Source organism: Podarcis erhardii (assembly GCF_964252035.2).
Source record: "Podarcis erhardii genome assembly, chromosome: 1".
Classification (NCBI taxonomy): Eukaryota; Metazoa; Chordata; class Lepidosauria; order Squamata; family Lacertidae; genus Podarcis; species Podarcis erhardii.
In genome coordinates this window covers 30,797,186-30,815,786 of record NC_138497.1, presented here as the reverse complement: position 1 = coordinate 30,815,786, position 18,601 = coordinate 30,797,186, and the positions used below count along the sequence as shown (strand labels likewise).

Genomic DNA, 18,601 nt, shown 5'->3' with positions numbered 1-18,601 from the left:
CATTAGGCAGTTGAATGCACTTGCGTACTGCGTCAGTTTCCCTCCCTCTCACTCACCCAGCCCCGGGCACTAGCAACCCATGCTACACCACTGGAGCATTGGGTCCATCTAGCTCAGTCATTTTTGCATTCACCATCAGTGACAGTTCTGCAGGGTTTCAGGCAGAGGCCTCGCTCAGCCCTACCTCCTGGAGATGTTGGGGGTTGAACTTGGGAATTCCTGCGTGTCCCTGAGCTACAGCCCTTCCCCCTCCAGAAGAACCTTGCACAAGGCCAAGCTGCCCCTTGTTTGTAAGGCCAGTCCTGAACTCCATGCCTGGGGGTGATAAGCCAACTTCAGATTGCTTTATTTGTGTGGACCAGGGAATTCCCTACACACACACCCTTGCAGCATGGTCACTAGTCACATGCAGTTGTGTATCATTTTCCAGCTGGGTGGGGGAAAACCCATTCAGTTATTGGTTGGGAATCTGAACTGAAATGCAAGCATTAATGTGCATTTGTACAATAGTGTAGCTCTTATCTTTTATTTCAGTTAACAAAATTTATATACTGCTTAATTGTCAGAAAACACTCTAAGCAGTGAACAAAAATATAAAACATTACAATTTTTGATTATAAAAACAATTAAAAACTGGTATCTATAACATTTCAGCGATGGTTAAAACCAACGTTACCTAAAAAGGAGATAAAACACATTTACCGGTAATATCTACATGTCTGGATAGGCGTGCCTGAACTAAAATGTTTTAAGCAGATACAGAAAAGAATAATTCATTCATTCATTCATTGGAAGATCACAGGACCGTTTACAATAGAAAAATACAATTCTATATAGAACAATAACGAACAAAAACAATGCCCGCCCCAATCCAGAAGCCTGTCCTCAAAGCCAGAGAGCTCCGCCCTGGAGCAAGCGAAGTAAAAACTGAAGACATGCCTCTGAGCATGTACAGAGCGCCACTGTACCAACAATCCGTTCCCAAAATCCGGGGCTAAGAATACGCAGCAGAGCGCGCGTCTTGCATACAGCTTTAGAAAGAGAAGGCAAGAAGGGGGCTTTGGGCTGAGAGACACCCCTCCCTCTCTCCTCGGCCGCTCTGGCTACAACCAAACTTGCAGCAGCCTGCCTATTTGGGGCGGGGGGTGTCACTGTCCCTTTAACTAGCCGCGGCCGCCAGGAAGAAACGCATGCGCAGGGCCAGTTTGGCTTCAGGGGTGGGTGGGATGGAGGGAGGGAGACCCAGCGGCGGCCGCCCCCCGGTGTCGCCCTCGGGCGCTGGAGCTAGTTCTTATCTATTTTTTGCGCGAGCGCCTGGGCCCGAGGCGCCGCCTGCAGGTTCCGCAGACCGCGGCCCTTGCGCGCAGGAGGAGCAGCCGCAGCAGCAGCAGCGGCATCTGCCCCGCCGGCTCCTCCTCCCCTTCCTCCTTGTTGGCCAGCGGGGAAAGAGAGCCGCTGCCTGAGAGCGGGCGGGCCTTTGTCCCTCCGGCTCAGCCGCACACACGGCTATAGCGGGTCTGGCCGAGAGGAAGCGAGCAAGCGCGCGCGCGCCCCTTCCCCGGCTTCTCTCCCGCGCGCGCCCGCCTCGCCCCGCAGCCGCGCTCTTGGCATTGTGACAGGAGCTGAGCTCACCTGCCTCGCAGCCGGCCGGCTTTGGGCTGCGCCTCAGAAGGACCCCGAGAGCGGGAGGAGGAGGAGGAGGAGGAGGAGGAAGAGAACCACCCCCGCCTCCCTCTCCCTCCCTCCCTCCCTCTCTCCCCTTCTGCAGCCGGCAGAAGAGCGGCTCCTCTGCTCGCCTGCGCCTGACTCCCGCCGCCGCCGCCGCCTTTTGTCTAGCTTCTCTCAGCCGCCGGGCGGGCGCGCGGGCGGCGAGTCTCTCCGTTGGCTCCCTTGGGATGGTTTCGTGGACTTGCTGCTCTACCGGCTGGCGATGCCCTGCTAGGTGAGTGAGGCATTTCAGACCGAATAAGAATTAGGGACATTTTTTTTTTTAAGTATGCATTTCTCCCCCCCCCCCAAAAAAAACCCTAAATCCGCATCGTTGCTGCGCCCCTGCATGTGAACGGAGAGCGATTTCGTGCAGTCGCTGCGGGCGGGCGGGCAGGCGGGCGACTTTGGCCCTGGGCGCTGCGGGCTCCGGGCGTGAATGAGCCACACCCTCTTTGTCTCGTCTGTCTTCCAGGGCCTCGGCTCGCTAACTGCCATGTCTCCAGCAGCGGCCAGCTCGGGCCCCAGCAAGCGCCAGAGGCCCGGCGGCGCGGCGGCGCCCTAAGCGAGCGGGACGCCGAGCCGGTGCATGCGGCCGCCGGCATGTCGGGCGGCAGAGTGGACGGCGGCGGGAGCGGCGCGGCCGCGCATCGGAGGTCCGAGGCCAGCGAAGGGGTGGCGCAGAGAGACGAGGAGCAGGAAGAAGATGCGGAGGAAGATCTCCGAGATGGAGGGGTCCCTTTCTTCGTCAACCGAGGCGGGCTGCCCGTCAACGAGGCCACCTGGGAGAGGATGTGGAAGCACGTGGCCAAGATCCACCCCGAGGGAGAAAGGGTGGCCCTGAGGATCCGGGGAGCCAGTGACCTGCCCAAGGTGAGAGGGAGCTGTTTTGTGGAGGACGAAGGCAGGTGTGAACTGAATCTCGGAGTTAAACGCCAGCGAATGAATGAAATGGGAAGATGGAGGGGGAGGGGGAATCTGGGATTGAAATCCGGCAATGTCAAGATTCTAGTTCATAGTGAGGAAGGAGGTGAACTGCAGAGTGAGCATGCAAACTGCTGGGGTTCTGCCTTTGCATACCTGAGATGGTATCAACAGGTCTTTGATGTTTTTGTGTCGTCTACATTAGCGACTTCTTGATTGTTAATGGAGTCAGGATCTTCCATAGCAGCACAAGAGAATGCAGAATTATTGGAACAATCTTTGGGAATCCTCCCTGTTTTGATGAGGAGTGTGCTCAGATTGGCTCCAGAAGTGCCCTTTGTGTGCATGAGTGATTGAGGTAACTCAAGTAGCCTCTGATAGCACTATCCGGCTTTTGAACAACTTTGTTAAAATATTAATGCTGAAAGCATATGAGGTTGGGACCTGTGCTGGGGTAAAGTAACTGAATAACATGAACATCATCATCCAAGACTGTATAACTGTGTGTTGAGAACTGACTTGCAAAAGGGCTACAGAGTAGGCATACTGCAACTAATTTGGGCTAGAAAAGGAACCGTTTTGAGGAAGAGACAGTATTAGGAAAAGTTTTGCCATAATTTTTATACTGGACGGATGAGGCTAGTATACTACTCTTGATGCTTACAGTATGATATGAAAAGGTCTCAAAGTCTCCCTTGTCCTGCCACCAGGCACGCAACATTACAACAGTTTCATTTATTGAAAGAGGAGTGCAAAAAAAGGCACTTCAGGCTCCCTGTTACACCATTTGATTCCACTGGAGACATTGTGGTTTTTAAAGGGCAACATATAGATACTACATTTTCTTAAAGGGCAATGCACAAAATAGAAAAGCTTCAAATCTGTTGACCTGCCGCCATAAGACGTCAGATAATACGGCTTTTAGTGGGAAAAGTTTATAGCCATTGCAACATTAAGCCGATCAAAGCTTTGGGATTTTGATAAACTCTGGGGATTATTATTATTATTTTTAAATGCAGTGGAGGAAGCCAGCTCCTTTCCAGTTGTGTTCAAGTACAGAGGAGAAAGAGTTATTGGTTGCTGTTTTCACCTGTGTTTTTAAAGGGCACAATCACTGATTGGAGGCTATTTCTGCCCTTCCTTTTAAAGAATTAAATATTAGTGAAACCTTAGTGACTCTCCAAAGATTGAAGAATCAGTATACTGATATATATTGGGGGGAGTGGGGCTAAAGCATGATCTTTGAGGTAGTCCAGGACACCGAATGGGTTGGGTATTTCTCAGATGAATCTGCATGAAAGTGTGGAGGAGTGGCTACACGAGTTAAGCCCCAAAACATCATAAAACCTTCCCCAACAGGAGGTTCCCAGGGAAGGCTCTCTCAGCTTCCACACAAGAAATGCTTCAGAATGCATTGTAAAACGTACGACTACTTATAAAGGTTCTAACCAAAAGGTGCTTTCAGAACACCAAGAGAGCAGTTTGTCACCTGTATGAAGGCAACAAAGTGTGTACACAGACCAGAAGATGCATTTGCAGAAGGGAAGGCAGCAAATGCACTTTACCGTTGTATGTGTGTACACACCCACAGACTAAGGATTGCTCTTACTTGCTGTGTGCTGAAGGTGTCTCTGAAATGAACCAATGTAAGAAACCAAATTCCAGATCAGAGCATCCATCTTATTATGTTGTGGCAAAAATGACTAGTAGCCGTCAACATTTATCGTGGTCTGAGCTTAGTCAAGGTGCCTGAAGTGATCTAGACACTAAGTGCATAGGGAAGATTCAGGAAAAGGAATTGCAAAAGAGTTGTAGGTGCCGACTTGTATCAGATCAAGTAGTGTAACATTTAATGGAGGCAGACAAAATGTGAATGCCACAAATCTTAACAGTCTCAGCCCTTAGTCCAGTGGGCTTGGGCAGTTGGGGTTTTTAATAGAATCCTGCAGTCCAAATCCTGAGGTGCAGAGAATGGGTTCGGGGTGGACCAGATACCTCTAAGCACGTGCTCTGCCCAGGAATTTGTGGCCAGTACCAGAATCTGGCACACAAGTTCTTTCACAAGAACATTAACCCCACCTCAAGCATTCCCACTCCCCACCACCACCAGAACAAAATTGGAGGTAGGAGAGCTTTCAGGGTGTTCCTAGTGTTAGACAGTTGGCAGTCAGAAGCTCTTGCTGATCTATTGGAAATTGGGATGCTGACAAATTCCAACTAAAATAGAAACAGGAACAGAAATGGCCAAAGTTCACTTATTCACCCCATGTGCAAAGTAGAAATCAATCCAGTGAATACAATCAATATTCACTGCTGTGGTTTCTTTTCGTCCACATACAATATGTATTGTGTTTCCTTTGCACTGAAATGAATGAGGCGCAATAACACAATGACAACATAACTTGAATAATTTACTGTGTAAATTATGTAGCAGTTTTTGGCAGAAGGCAAACTGCAGTGGAATGGAAACAGTGCTGCGTGCAACTGATATGGGGCAGGATGGGAAGCAATGCCTTTGTACATCCCTAACTGCCAGTCACCTGGAGAGCTACCCATACATCTTCAGCTACGTTCTCCACACCCTTGATCTAGGGAGATTCCTCAGTAGCATGTGACGGGATCCCTGTTGTGCACCAACAGCGGGGAAAAGTTTCCAGGGGTTTGCAATGGTAGCAAGCAGTTAAAGGTGCCAAAACCAGAAGGTTTGCCACATGGCTGCATTTTCAAGTAGTTTCCATGCTGAGGACTACATGCATGAGTGGGACCTTGGCTGCAGTTACCATGTATGGCAGATGGTTAGCATGTTTGCCTCAGACAAAACAGCTGTTAATAGCAAGTGCAAGCAGTATTAAGTGGAGTCCACTCAACTTCCCCATTTCAAGAGTGCTGGCTTTCCATCTGTCCTTGCTCTCCCCAGACTGCTGTCTCCCTTGGCTCACCCAACTCAGCCATCTGGCATTGCAATGCACCCAATGCTGTCTTTCCCTTCCTCATGCTCTTTAGTAAGGTTGGGTAGCTTTCCATAATTTATTTATTATAAAAAATCCAATACACAATTCTCTGGGTGATGTGTAGGAAGTTTTTGGACAAGTTTTTAAAGAAGAAGAAGAACAAAATAGATAAAAAACCATCCAAATGCCACCATATCATCCATAATGAGCACAGAGAGCAAAATCTAATAGCAGCCACAGCCACTTGTATCAAGTGGTCTTGATCTCAGAAAGCTAAAAACAGCCCAGCTGCAAAAGGTAAAAAAAAGTATAAATTGTTCAATGTAATTAATATTAAAATGTTATTTTAAAATGGGAGAGTGTTAAATAGTTGTGGGAGAACAAAAAGTTGTGGTGTGCAGAAAGGCCAATTAAGGAGGTGCCATGGAGGTGTTCCTCAGTTGGGATGAAGTAGGGTCATGGCTGCATCTATGGAGTAACTCTCTGTGCTTGAGCTTGAAGGAACACTTTAAAAAGGGGCCTCCATTGATTATATTAAGGTACAGAGAGGTCCATAAGGGGAGATTTGGGAATATGGTTATAGAAGATCCAGAAGGACTTGTTTATTATGAAAGAAATGAACAAAAGTGCATCTCAGAGTTAGTACTGGGCTATATTATGTACCACCTAAGACCACATTAAAGGTACATAATACTTTATCATTGTATATTATTGCCAAATGTTTTCCATAGATGCTTTGAGATTTAATGCTAGAACACACTAGACCTGCCAAATCTCCACAGTTCCAAAGCATCTCTTTAATACTTTTTTCTGTAGACTTCATATCTGGATGAGATCCAGTCCCAAGTTCTCAGAGTCAAACATGGCTGGCTGGCAAGTCTAGTAGTTCAATGCCAGGAATTCACACTTAGTTTTATGGTTTTGTCTGTATTGCAAAATGCAACGAGAGTATTTTGTGTGGGAGCGGTTGCAAACTAACAATGGTGTTCACTGTCCTGGCCTCTGAGGAAATATATATGCTTTGCAAATCTTCTACAATGTAGACTCTCCAGTAAAGCATTGTCTTTGTTGGGGCCCCTCTAAACCTTGACCACTTTAATGTTGCATTAGGTGCCCAGTTATCTCTGTTGGTATCCTACAGTGATTGCACACTGCCAGCCCACGTGGGGACCATCTTATTACATGCAAACTTTTCTGCTTCCTTTCAGATATTCCCCTGAATGTGGTGAAACAATTCCTAAACATGTTAACTGGCTCAGGAATCAAACTTAAGAACAGGCTTTCAATCCTTGAAAAAAATCCAAAATGTCTAAGACCAAACAGCCATGCATTTAAAGGGGGGAGGGGAGGACATCATGTGGACACCCCTACATTAAAGGGGAAAAAGACAGGTGCAAATCCACATTTTTCTCTGATGTGGACAAGCACAGTCTCTTCTTGGCTGTGCTGCTGACTTCACTGAGTAGCCATAAGCATGACACTCTGCTTTTCAAAGCTCTTCAGAAAGATTTCAGAAAGATTCAGCCACAGATTTATGTTTCCTTTTAGCAGTTGCTTGGATCAATTAAAGCTTTTGCTTGGACATATTTTGAGTGGAAAGCAGCAGGGCAGTGTCCCAACAAAGCATTAACACAGCTTATCAGTTAGCTCTGAGATAAAAGGGACAGATTACTGTCTCTCATTCTGCCCTCCCTCCCTTTCACTAAGTGAAGACTAGGATTCTGGATAAAGAGGAAACCTTAACCTAGTCTGGGCTCCAGGCCCAGGTTTGTGTAGAGTATACTGGATTCCTCATCAGTTTAATTGCTTAAGTGAAGGACTAGTTATAGGTATTAGGAGATTCTTCTGCACTTTTACGTGGTTTCAGTTACACTGGGAATATTTCATATGCGCTCGAGGTAAAGCAGATGGGGAGAAGCAGCAACAGCAACTTCTGCTTCTTCCAGCAGAGGAGGAAGCAACTAAGAGTACTGCTTTTTAACATAGCTACAATTTAGATAAGGCACAACTTCTGTATGGATTAGGTTAACTAGCAACTCTTCTAGTATTTGGAAGGTTGTGTGTGGAGGTTTGCTTGTTTTTAGGTTTTTGTGCCTCCACCATTCACTTGTTATCTGTAGCTTAGCTCCTTGGCTTAAGGAGTGTGTTGTTGATTTTAAAAAAAGAGAAAAATCTGGAATCTCCCAGGCAGTTCTCTCCTGTACAGCTCTTACACCTTAAAAATGCCCAAGTGCCTGCACTGCATTTCTGGAAGCCCATCTAGCATTATGACTTTGCTTGGCAAGTACATTTCAGCTCTCCGTTTTCTCTTTCTCCGGTGCACACCCTTTCTGGAGAAACTAATAACTGCTAAATGCTGCACCCACCTGAAGTCATAGATCTTTAATGGCTCTGCCTAAGGGCTGGTCTCGGTGCGTTTAGCATGCTTAGCTTTCAGACCACAACTCATCATTTTCAATAGTAACAAGCTCTACAGCACTAGGAGTAGCTGTAGGTTCTCTAATTCCTACCCCTCATTTTAATCACCTTCTGCCAAGAGTGACTGTGTGATACAGCTAGCTGGGACTCCTGCGCTGTTGTTCCCTAAGAGATGTGAAATGTGTTCCTCATTCACAGGAATAATCTGTCCATTTCACCTGCATCTACTTGCTGCTGCTACTTGTTAATGTTGGCATAACACTCCTTAAGTCTGTGATGCACATTTTTTATTTCTGCTGCAACTGCTTTCCAAATCACTTTGTGGTATCCTCTCAGCTCATCCTGCATATCACAGCTCTTTCCTTTTTGGAGAATTTCTTGAAATAATCAGACTTCTCTTTTAGCTTATCTGAAAATGGAATAATTCTCTCTTGCTTTCTTGCTCTGCATTACTAACCTCAGGTGACCGGTAATAAAAATGAGCTATTCCGTGTGGTTCTGTGGAACGATGATTCAATGTGCCTTCGGTGCTGTGTCTGGGTGTGGGCTGTGTCTGTAAGTTGATGTCTGTTTGGTGATCTCATACCTTGCTTCCACCCTCCCCCTCTTACGCACAGATTCCCATACCAAGTGTGCCTACGCTCCAGCCGTCCACTCTTATCCCTGAGCGCCTGGAAGCTGTACAGCGTTATATCAGGGAGCTTCAGTATCCTTTTAACCTCTGCCACATTGCCAAGGAATGAAAAGGGAAGCCGGGCAAGTTCCCTGCTTTGACCACAAAAAAGAATTTCTGCCTGCTTGGCACTTTAGACCAACTGGGGAAAGCCCAGGCCCCTCCCAAAGGAAACTGCTGCTTGTGGTTTTGCCATCTAAAACTAGCTTCCTTTTGTTTGTTCCCTTGGCATCTCAGCATCCTCTGTGTAAGCAAGATGAAGCTAATCCTTTGCAGGCTTCTGGTATGAGAAATGCATTTTACTTGGTGCCCATTGTGCAATCCAAAAGGAGGAACTCTGCATTTAATTCTTTGAGGAAGGTCAGGGACAGGAGATAATGTGCTGCTCTCCCTCTGCCTAGCTTTGGTAAGGAAGAGGGATTTAACATGTTGCTGAAGGCTCTTGGCCATGCTAAAAGCCAACTGTGTAGGTGCCCATAACTGCAACTGGCACCAGTGGGAGCTTTTCTGTGGCTGCATGGCCAGAGAGGGGATAGAATTTCATTAGTATTGTGGCCAGAGGGAGAAGGGTTAAACTTCTCCACGCACAACTGCAGCCCTGATGAAAATTGGGAGCTATGGACTTGCTATTAAATCATAAAAGCAACAGCCTTGGCATGGTTTCTAATTATGCATTTAGCATTACATCTAGTTTGTCCCAGAGCACCCAGTTTCTCTTTTTGTTGTTTTTGTGCTGTTGGTGCTTTGCTAGCTAGGAGTTTTGTGATTGTAGCAACTTTCCCCCCCTTCCGCCGTCACCTCTTCCAAGCTGTGTAGCCCTTAATTCCTTGTTCCCAGGTACAATCACACTGGGACACAGTTCTTTGAAATCAAGAAAAGCAGGCCTTTGACTGGGTAAGTACTATCACTCTGAAGTCATCCCTGTTGGATCTTACCTTCTCTGAAGACACTACTGAGGCTGGCCAAAAGGCCCAGGCTGAGCTCTTTGTTGCCTGAAGTCTCAATGACTTGCCTCCCAGGGGAGGCACAGCACAAAAACTGAACTCTTTAAGTTCAGCTGCTGGGAGTTTTGACTTCTTGCCCAAACTACAGTACAAGAGCACAGTACTCTTCCAGATGCTGAGGACCCATTAATCAGGGTCCTGGAAAGTATGCATAATAGTCTGTAAAGAGCAAGGTTCTGTCTTTATTTTCTGGATTTATAAGCCTTACACAGTCCATATACTCCCTGCTTCAGTATCCCTGAACTCCATGCAGCATAGTATCTCGGAACCTCTGTCATTATTGATGTCTTGCTTACATAAAGACATTTAACTCATTTAACGAACACTGGAGCTGCACATTCCTGATTACGCATGGCTTTTTGCAGACTTCTGTTCCACCTTGCACTTGTTCCTCTTACCTTGGGACATTGAATAACAGAAGAGGAACACCACGGGTTTGATCAAAATAGAAATTAATCCAAATATATGTGCAGGATGCAGTCTGGCTTGGAAGATGAATTGTCACTGAATTATTGAAGGGAAACTGTGTGTCATCAGTGAGGGAGAGGGATGTGGTGAGGAACTGAGTCTGAACCAAGCAAAGGGTTTTCCCTCTGTTCTTGTGTGACCAGACCATTCTGTCTTCTCCCAAACCATTCTCTCTACCTATGTTCTGCTTGACACTAGCTCCCCCCCTCTTAATTCTCTTGCTCCTCCTGTTGTCTTGTTCCATAGGCTAATGGATCTGGCCAAAGAAATGACAAAAGAGGCTCTGCCAATCAAGTGTCTGGAAGCTGTGATCCTGGGAATGTATCCTTTTCTCTCAGGAGAGTGTGTGCATATCAGTTCAAGCACAGTAATTTCAACAGGATGGCTTTAATACTGTAGCATTTGAAGCCCAAACCAGCTAGCAAAATACATCTGGTATTACCAAGCATTCTATTTGGGGGAACAAATTCTTACCATAATAATAATAAAAAAATTCAGGAGGTGACAAAAGACCGACATCAAGGAAGGGCATGGTGAGTTTCCTCAGGCAGGGAGTTCTCTTGTGTCTCAACCAAGAAGAACCAAATGAGCTTTGTACCAAATAGCCTTTTGGTCCGCTGATGCTTCAGGACTATGCTCAAGTACATGACTGCATGTGGATATCACTTAGAGGAGAAGGTCCCTCCAAAGCAGACAGGTCTGTTCAGCTTGTGTCTTCAGGTGAGATCAATGGGGTTTGCTATCTAGATCTACCTATTTGCGTAGTCCTAAGAGTAGGACATAATCAACCAAGGTGGCTAAGATATTGTTGGAGATGTGGGGAAGGGCCCTTACTATATTCTTCTTTCTGTTGTACCACCTGTTTCCTGAATACTTCACCATTCACAGTTACCTCACCAACAACATGCCAACCCTGGAGCGTTTCCCCATCAGCTTCAAAACCTACTTCTCAGGGAACTACTTCCGCCATATTGTGCTGGGAGTGAACTTTGGGGGCCGCTACGGTGCCCTGGGCATTAGTCGGCGTGAGGATCTCATGTACAAAGCGCCCACCTTCCGCACGCTGAGCGAACTGATCTTTGACTATGAGGAGGCCTACCGGCGCTGTTGGCACACCCTAAAAAAGGTGAAGCTTGGCCAGTGTGTGTCCCATGACCCACATAGTGTGGAGCAGATTGAGTGGAAGCACTCCATCTTGGATGTGGAGAAGCTGGGCCGTGAGGACTTCCGCAAGGAGCTCGAGAGGCATTCCCGTGACATGAGGCTGAAGGTGAGAGGGTGGGAGGTGGTGTTACCTTGCGAGTAGTTTATTAACGCTGAGTTCTGTTTGCTGGGGTCAAGCCTTAAAGCCAAAAGCCCTCGGTTGAGTTTGTCTAGTTCAGGGGTAGCCAACATGTTTCCCTCCATTTTTTTTTTAAAATAATATTTATTAAAGTTTTAAAGGTTACAAAAAGAAAAAGAGAGAACACCAAGTTAAACAAAAACTAAACAACACATCACAATATAGAAAAAAAGAATAGAAAAAAGAAAATAATAATTATAAAAAACTGAAAAATAGAAACAATTAAAAAAACACAACCAGCCTTCCCATAACTTATCTTTCATTTGCTTGTTTCCTTGACCTCCTCGCACCTCCCTTTTTTGTATTCTAGTTCGGTTTGCTGTTCCTTTCCATCTTTCCCAATTTTTATCCTATAATTTATCTTAATATAATGTAACTTTACCTTTCCTCCTTTCATCCATTAACAGTCTATTTTTACTTAGTCCTTTATAATATTTCTGCTAAAGCCACATAACTTCATTCCAGCCTCCTTCTAACATTCCTTAATTTTACAATGTTTCTGTAAATAAGCTTTAAATTTCTTCCAATCTTCTTCCACCAACCAACATGTTTCCTTCCAGAGGTTGTTGGACAATTACTATCATGGCCATTATCATCATTATTCATTAAATTTGTATACTGCTCTTCATCCGTAGATCTCAGGGGTGGTTCACAGCATAAAAATACAAGGTAAAAACGCAAAATGCATAATAAGAAAAAGAACAAACCAAACCAAACCAATAACCTCCTCTCCCCTCCTACAATTAGCTCCAATCATGCCTGACCATTGGCCATGCTGACAAGGTCTGATGGGATTTGTGGAGGACGCCGTGTTTGCTGTCCTTGAATCCTCTTACTTGGATGCCTGTTAATGAATTTTATATGCCATGCTTTAGGGCAAAGTCTTTAAGAGTCTCTTGAGTGCTAGGCAGAAGTGGGCTAAGGAATGGAAAGGAGAGGAGAATAGTTTGCTTCTCCATTGATCCAGGTCTCAGATCTGTCTGTTTACTCCATTTTTTATATTGTGTTTTTATTAACAAACTGATAGCCGCAGTATCTCGTTTATTCTGTAGATGTACCTAGGATTCCATCAGGCTGCAGCAGACGGAACCAGGGCTCCTCTCTCTCTCAGAGAGCAGCTTGCTTAGCTTCCTCCTCTCCCTGAACTGTTTTATATTCCAGTTGGTCGTTACAAAATAGCTACTATATTTCTGTAAGAATTGGTGTGTAATTTGCTTTCCCGTGCCCCCCCCTTCCTTCCTATCTCCTTTTTGTGTGGTGTCTTTTTAGATTGTAAGCATCTGGGCAGAGACCAGTTTTACTGATCATACCTAAGCCACTCTGGGAGACTTTCTAGTGGAAAAGCAAGGAAAAATGCTTTAAATTAATAAGGTGTTGATGTTAGATGATGCAAGACAGCTCACACTGTAGTAAAATGCATGCAGAACCACCAAGAGTTGGCACAGTAAAATGGCCAAGAATATGAGCTGGGCCATCCCTGATTCAAATCTCACTCCGCCATGCTCTGCAGCTGCGGAAGTCCCATCAGATGTTCGGCTTCCAAAAATAGTTTGCAAACCAGAACAGTCACTTCCAAGTTTGTGGCATTCGGGAGCCGAAACATTTGAGACCTAAGCTGTTTGAAAACCAAGGTATGAATGTAAAACTTGGCTCTCCCCATCCTGGTGCATTCCTGTTTGGGCCTATATCTCCAATCAGCCACAGCCAACATGACCAATGGTCCTAGATGGTGAGAGTTGTAGTCCCAAACATCTGGAGATTTGCAAGTTGAAGAAGGTTGATTAATGCAACATATTGGTTATGTGCTTTGAACATTTCAGAAGGAGCTATACATAGATGCTTAGTGTTAGCATTCTCTGCCGCAACCTCCTTCTCCTTGCTCGTAATGTTTACTGCACTTGTCGGATGTGAATTTACATGGCTGCTGTGGGAAGAACATAATGGCTTCTACTGCTCATTGTCACTTTCCTCCTCCTAGATCAGCAAAGGAACAGGGCCACCATCGCCCACCAAGGATAGGAAGAAGGATGTGTCATCCCCACAGCGAAGCCAATCCAGTCCACATCGTCGCAATAGCCGGACAGAACGGCGGTGAGCACAAAGGATGTTGATTCTGTGTAGATGACCAGTCCTGATGTGGGATTTTTGTCCCCATCTCTCTCCTCATTTATTCTTATTCATTTCACTTATGAATCACTTCCCCTGAGACACTCCACAGCAATTTGCAATATAATAAAAATGTATTTGAAACAGTTGCCTATATAAAAACAGTTAAAGCAATTGCATATAGAAAATGATTTATAAGAAACAACAATAGCATATACAGTGGTACCTCAGGTTAAGTACTTAATTCGTTCCAGAGGTCCGTTCTTAACCTGAAACTGTTCTTAACCTGAAGCACTACTTTAGCTAATGGGGCCTCCTGCTGCCGCTGCACCGCCGGAGCATGATTTCTGTTCTCATCCTGAAGCAAAGTTCTTAACCTGAGGTACTATTTCTGGGTTAGCGGAGTCTGTAACCTGAAGCATATGTAACCCGAAGTAGCACTGTACATACTATTAATTAAAATCCAATAGCTGTAACAACTTATTGTAGTTTAAGCATGCAAACACATCTGCAGTGCGCACTTTTTGAAACTTCATAGGTGGTTGTGAGCTGAGGCACATGTCACAAAAATTTACTTGCATCTTTTGGGTGCATACAGCCTCTGATTGCTACTTCAGCAACACCTCACTTTCCATCTCTTTGGATGTTGTGAAGTTGATCATAGCACCCACCAGCAACTCTGTTACATTTATTTCTTTGCTATCTTTGAACTTTTAAGTGCAGCTCCTGAGTGGAGCCCTCAGTTCTACAGAGCAATTCTGCAGATGTTTATTTAGGCATAAGCCCAACTATGTTCAGTGGAGGTGTGGGGAATCTTTGGTCCTCCAGATGTTGCTGAACTATAGTTCTGCTCATCCCTGGCTATTGGCCATGCTTGCTGATGCTGATGGGAGTTGTAGTCCAGCAACATCTGCCAGGTCAAAGGATTCCCACCTCTTCCCTAGCAAGCATGTGTTAGGATGGCAGCTTCAGTGTTCCACAGGGTTGGGGCAGACATCTACACCTGCTTCTAAGTCAAGGAGGTCTTCTCTCCCTGATATGCACAGCAGAAAATAAATACATGCCATCTGCAACCTCACCCACTCCCCTCTGGCTTGGCCAGATCACCATGGGGAAGCTTAGCAAGAAGCTAGCACTACTTCCAGCCTTCCCCAAAGCTGCCACCATCTCTCCCGAGGTCCCCCAAGGGTAAAGCGGATGGATAGTTGGGGACTGAAAATGTGGCTGGCCAAGCCAAGACTTGGACCTCTGCCTGAACTTACTCTTTGAACATTCAGCATGTCCAGCTGGCTAAAAATCCCTCCCATCACTGTAGTAGCTGGGTGGGGCATTGAGAGGTGCATATTCAACCCTCTCTTTAACAGTTGGAAAAGGTTCTGCATGACAATATTCCATTTCACTTGTGTTCCTCCCTTTCCCCCTTTCTCTCCCCTACCCTTTAGACCATCTGGAGAGAAGAAGCCTACAGAGCCCAAAGCTATGCCGGATCTCAATGGTTACCAAATCAGAGTATAAAGAAGTCTTCTCACCATTCAAGGATTGTTTTCTGGACACTTGTTTGGACCGAGTCTGCCCACAAGGGGCGCAATGTGTGGGGAAGGGGGCACAGGGGGCATGAAGTGCTGGTTTCCTCCGCGGTATTTCCTGCAATGCTGACCCCCCCCAGAGCACTATTCTGTGGGGTACAGGGCATTCTGGGAGTTCTCTGACTTTTAAAGGGGTGATTTCCTCCCCCTTTATATATATATTTTGTAATCCAGCAGCTAAACAAACTGCACAAGCAGTGGACTCTGCCAGACAGTGTTGCAGTGTTGTACAGTATTGGTAAGAAAAGTCGTCTTTTTGGCTGAGTTGATGGCGAGACCCTTGTGCCCGCCAGCTCAATGGGAACTGAACTTCTTTTAATCCCTTTAGAAGGGCATATTTTGCACCCTTATTTCTGAAAGAATCAAGCTGGTATGAGGCCTCAGAGAAGGAGAAGTAGGGTCTGGAAACAAAAAGCTGAATCCTGTGGAAGAATTTTTGAATTTGTACCTTCTGAGAATTTTAATATTTTTATCGAGTTGGAGTGAGGAGAAAGCGAGCACCGTCTTTGCATATGCCCTGAAACCACCATCTTGTACTTCTGTTTCAAATGATGGAGTGCCTTGTATGATGAGAACAATGCTCTCCTGCAGTTCCTGCAGCAAGGTGAAGCTGGCCGGTTTGATGTCCCAGGAAGTGAGCCTTCATAGCAGGCAGCTCAGGAGACATTTCTTGCATGCAGAAGCCAAATGAAGGATAGTAGCATCTTAACTGGCCTAATCGTGGCCCTCGGCCACTGTGATGCATTCAAGAGATTGGTTGGGGACCAGTTTTCCATCTCTTTGCTTTCTGGTGCTATTCTGGTGTCTCGAGTGCATTGGCAGAGCATCATAGCCTTTCAAGCTGGGAGTGTGATGTGGATGCAAAGAGCAGATCCATATGACTTGACTCCATGAGTATTTCTCCCTTTTAAAGAAAAAAGGATGTTTTGCGCTCCCTCTCTTTTAGCAACACAACCCTTGCTTGTTCTCTTTATCAAGGTGTTGATTTGTTGTCATTTAAAGATCACACACTGATTATTCTTAAGGTATACCCATGCCTTTTCTTTTATGCAGATATTAACATGTAACTGGGGTACCAGCCACATCACGTCCTGTGGATCTGTCACTGTTTGTGCCCTCTTTTCTGGTCCGTCCGTGTGCCCACCACCTCTGCCAATCATATTCTAGATAATGAAAAGTGTGGGGTTTTCTATGTCTGTCCTTGACTGAAGCCTTGTGTTGCCCTTCTGTCTGCCATGTTTTTAGCGGAAAATTTGTGCCAGTGCACCTGTAAATCCTTTAAAAAAAACCTTAAGCCACCTTGTTAATTAAATGTGGTAGCACGTCTCAGTGCTCCATCCATGTCCCTTTCTCAAAAAACATGGATGGATAGGTGGGCTAGTGGCTGTGGGTGCAGTCGGAACAATTTCAGCACTTAACTTAAAGGGGGGGCGGGAATCTCTGCATCTGGAATGGTCATTGCAGATAGTGTGTATGCAGAAGACATGCCCTGGGATGATAAAGGATGATAAACTGAAATGTGGGGAGGACTAGTATGGCCACAACCTTAAAAGAAGCCTGCTCTGCAAACAGGGCTGAGATGTCCCTCCCCGGCAGCAAGTGAATCTGAGATGCTGCTGCGACAAATGATACTCACTCGTCACTCATCCCTGTTGATTAGCTGATGGCCTCCTTGGGCTCAATTGGCTTTCAGAGCAGTGTGAACTCGTCAGTAGCTGAGAGAGGGGACAGTTCACAAAAGGGCTCATGTATTATGTAAGCGACGCAGCTTAAAGCAGTGAGGGGAAACCTGATGCTCTCCAGATGGTCTTCTGACTCCCTCTATTCCTAGCCAGCATGGTCAATGGCCAGGGATAATGGGAGTTGCAGCCCAATAACATCTGGAGGGTTGCAAATTCCCCATCCCTGCTTCAAGAGTGCAAAGCACTTGCTCCACAGTGTCATGTTTCCTAGTTCTCTTGTTCCATAGGATCTGTTCTGGCTGTGGATTTTCCATCATCTTTTCCAGGAAGTCTGATTGCCTTTTACTACTCTTCCACCCCCCTAACAGACAGTATTTTCCAGATTTTTACTTAAAGAAAAACAACAACTCTTTTTACTTAACTGCCTTTCTGTAGCAGGATTGAGCTGGTCTTCCTCTTGACTAGTGAGCTGCTGCAAAGTAATTAAACATTTCAGAAGATGGTGTGCTGTGGGTGTCTCTAGCTATAGGGCCAGGGAGTGTTGTCTGTGATCGGTATTTTATTTGTGAGTTGTGGACGGAGGAAGAGGCAATATGGCATGGGGCTGTAGGGCCCAAAGACAAGGTGAGATCTACAGTATGTTAACATAATTGGGGGGGGGGCGTGGGAGTTCACACGTGGAATATTTAACATGTCTTACTACAATACAGAATGTGTACAGACACTTATGAGCCAAATGCAAACATATCATGTTAGAAAATGTTCACAGATTTTAAAAAAAAATACTTTTGGAGCATTGTTTAAGGAACCATCCAACATGCTTGTTGCCTGTCTCCTTTTGTGTCTCTACAATTAAGAAGAAGAAGATTTTAAATATGACTGGATCATATTTATATTTAAAGATGGATGTTCTTTTTGTAGTTCACATCGAGCCTAATTTTAGGTAATAAATAGTGAAATTCTACTGAAAACGAAGCCCGTATTAATCCATTAGCAGCTGCCTGTGTTGAAATGTCTGAAACATATTCCTTTTTAGAATAGTGGGTCCTGTCATCAAACGCCAACTATCCCTTGTTTTTTCTCTTCCCTAGCTTGTTAACTGCCAAGTTTATCTGCAAAAGAAATGCATAATGAAAGGGGGGGAGGGATCACATTCATTACTGGGGCCATGAACCTTTGGTGGCTGAGAGATGAGCCTTAATGTTTAGACATCCTCCAGAGCTGGAGAAGTTGAGCCAAGTTTCAAGATTAGATGTAAAGGAGGCTGGCATCCATCATGTGGTCCTTGAGCTGAACTGATGGTGATATCTCTGCAGGAAGACCCTTATAAAGAAGCAATCTAAGTTTGGTGGGTTGCATTGTTTATGAAACTTGCAACTAATGAGAAAGTAAACACACAATTGGAACAAGTGTTCTTTTGCAAAGCCATGTAGCAGTCTCTGCCTGTTTTTGTTTTTGTTTTCTTAAATTTTTTTTAAAGACTGGCTGTAAACAGAGAGAATGCTTTAGTTGGCAAGCTGGAACAGACTCCGAGGAAAGCTGCAACCAGCAATTCAGCTGTGGCAGAGGTGAGAACTGGGTATATTTGCAGCAAAAAGGCACAAGGGGAAAACTGTTTTGGTGATCTTGAGAGGAAGAAGCTGTTTGCTGTGTCTGCTGAGCTTTTATAATTACAGCAAAGGGGGCTGTGACAGAAGGTTAGGAAAGAACTCATCAGTTGTCACCAGACTCGTGGGTGCG

The 18,601-nt window shown here is 45.4% G+C and overlaps 1 protein-coding gene across 2 annotated transcripts; it reads left to right on the top strand.

Moving 5' to 3' along the window:
• The first annotated feature begins 1,880 nt into the window (after window positions 1–1,880).
• VASH1 (vasohibin 1) lies at window positions 1,881–17,832 on the top strand. 2 transcript variants are annotated; one of them, XM_081864331.1, is made up of 8 exons: window positions 1,881–1,942; window positions 2,217–2,580; window positions 8,618–8,706; window positions 9,511–9,567; window positions 10,392–10,466; window positions 11,034–11,415; window positions 13,466–13,578; window positions 15,036–17,832. In XM_081864331.1, the coding sequence occupies exons 1-8, from the start codon at window positions 1,896–1,898 to the stop codon at window positions 15,106–15,108; spliced, it is 1,200 nt and encodes a 399-aa protein (XP_081720457.1). In that variant the 5' UTR covers window positions 1,881–1,895; the 3' UTR covers window positions 15,109–17,832. The 2 variants fall into 2 exon arrangements, with proteins under 2 accessions (XP_081720457.1, XP_081720456.1); XM_081864330.1 differs by having other exon boundaries at window positions 2,214–2,580.
• The last annotated feature ends 769 nt before the right edge of the window (window positions 17,833–18,601 follow it).

Excerpts from the sequence above, each read along its gene's own strand:
- VASH1 (XM_081864330.1), top strand. The coding sequence starts at position 1,896 with ATGGTTTCGTGGACTTGCTGCTCTACCGGCTGGCGATGCCCTGCTAG. Across the intron at positions 10,467-11,033 it reads GAAGCTGTGATCCTGGGAAT|TTACCTCACCAACAACATGC; the intron begins GTATCCTTTTCT and ends CACCATTCACAG. Across the intron at positions 13,579-15,035 it reads AATAGCCGGACAGAACGGCG|ACCATCTGGAGAGAAGAAGC; the intron begins GTGAGCACAAAG and ends CCTACCCTTTAG.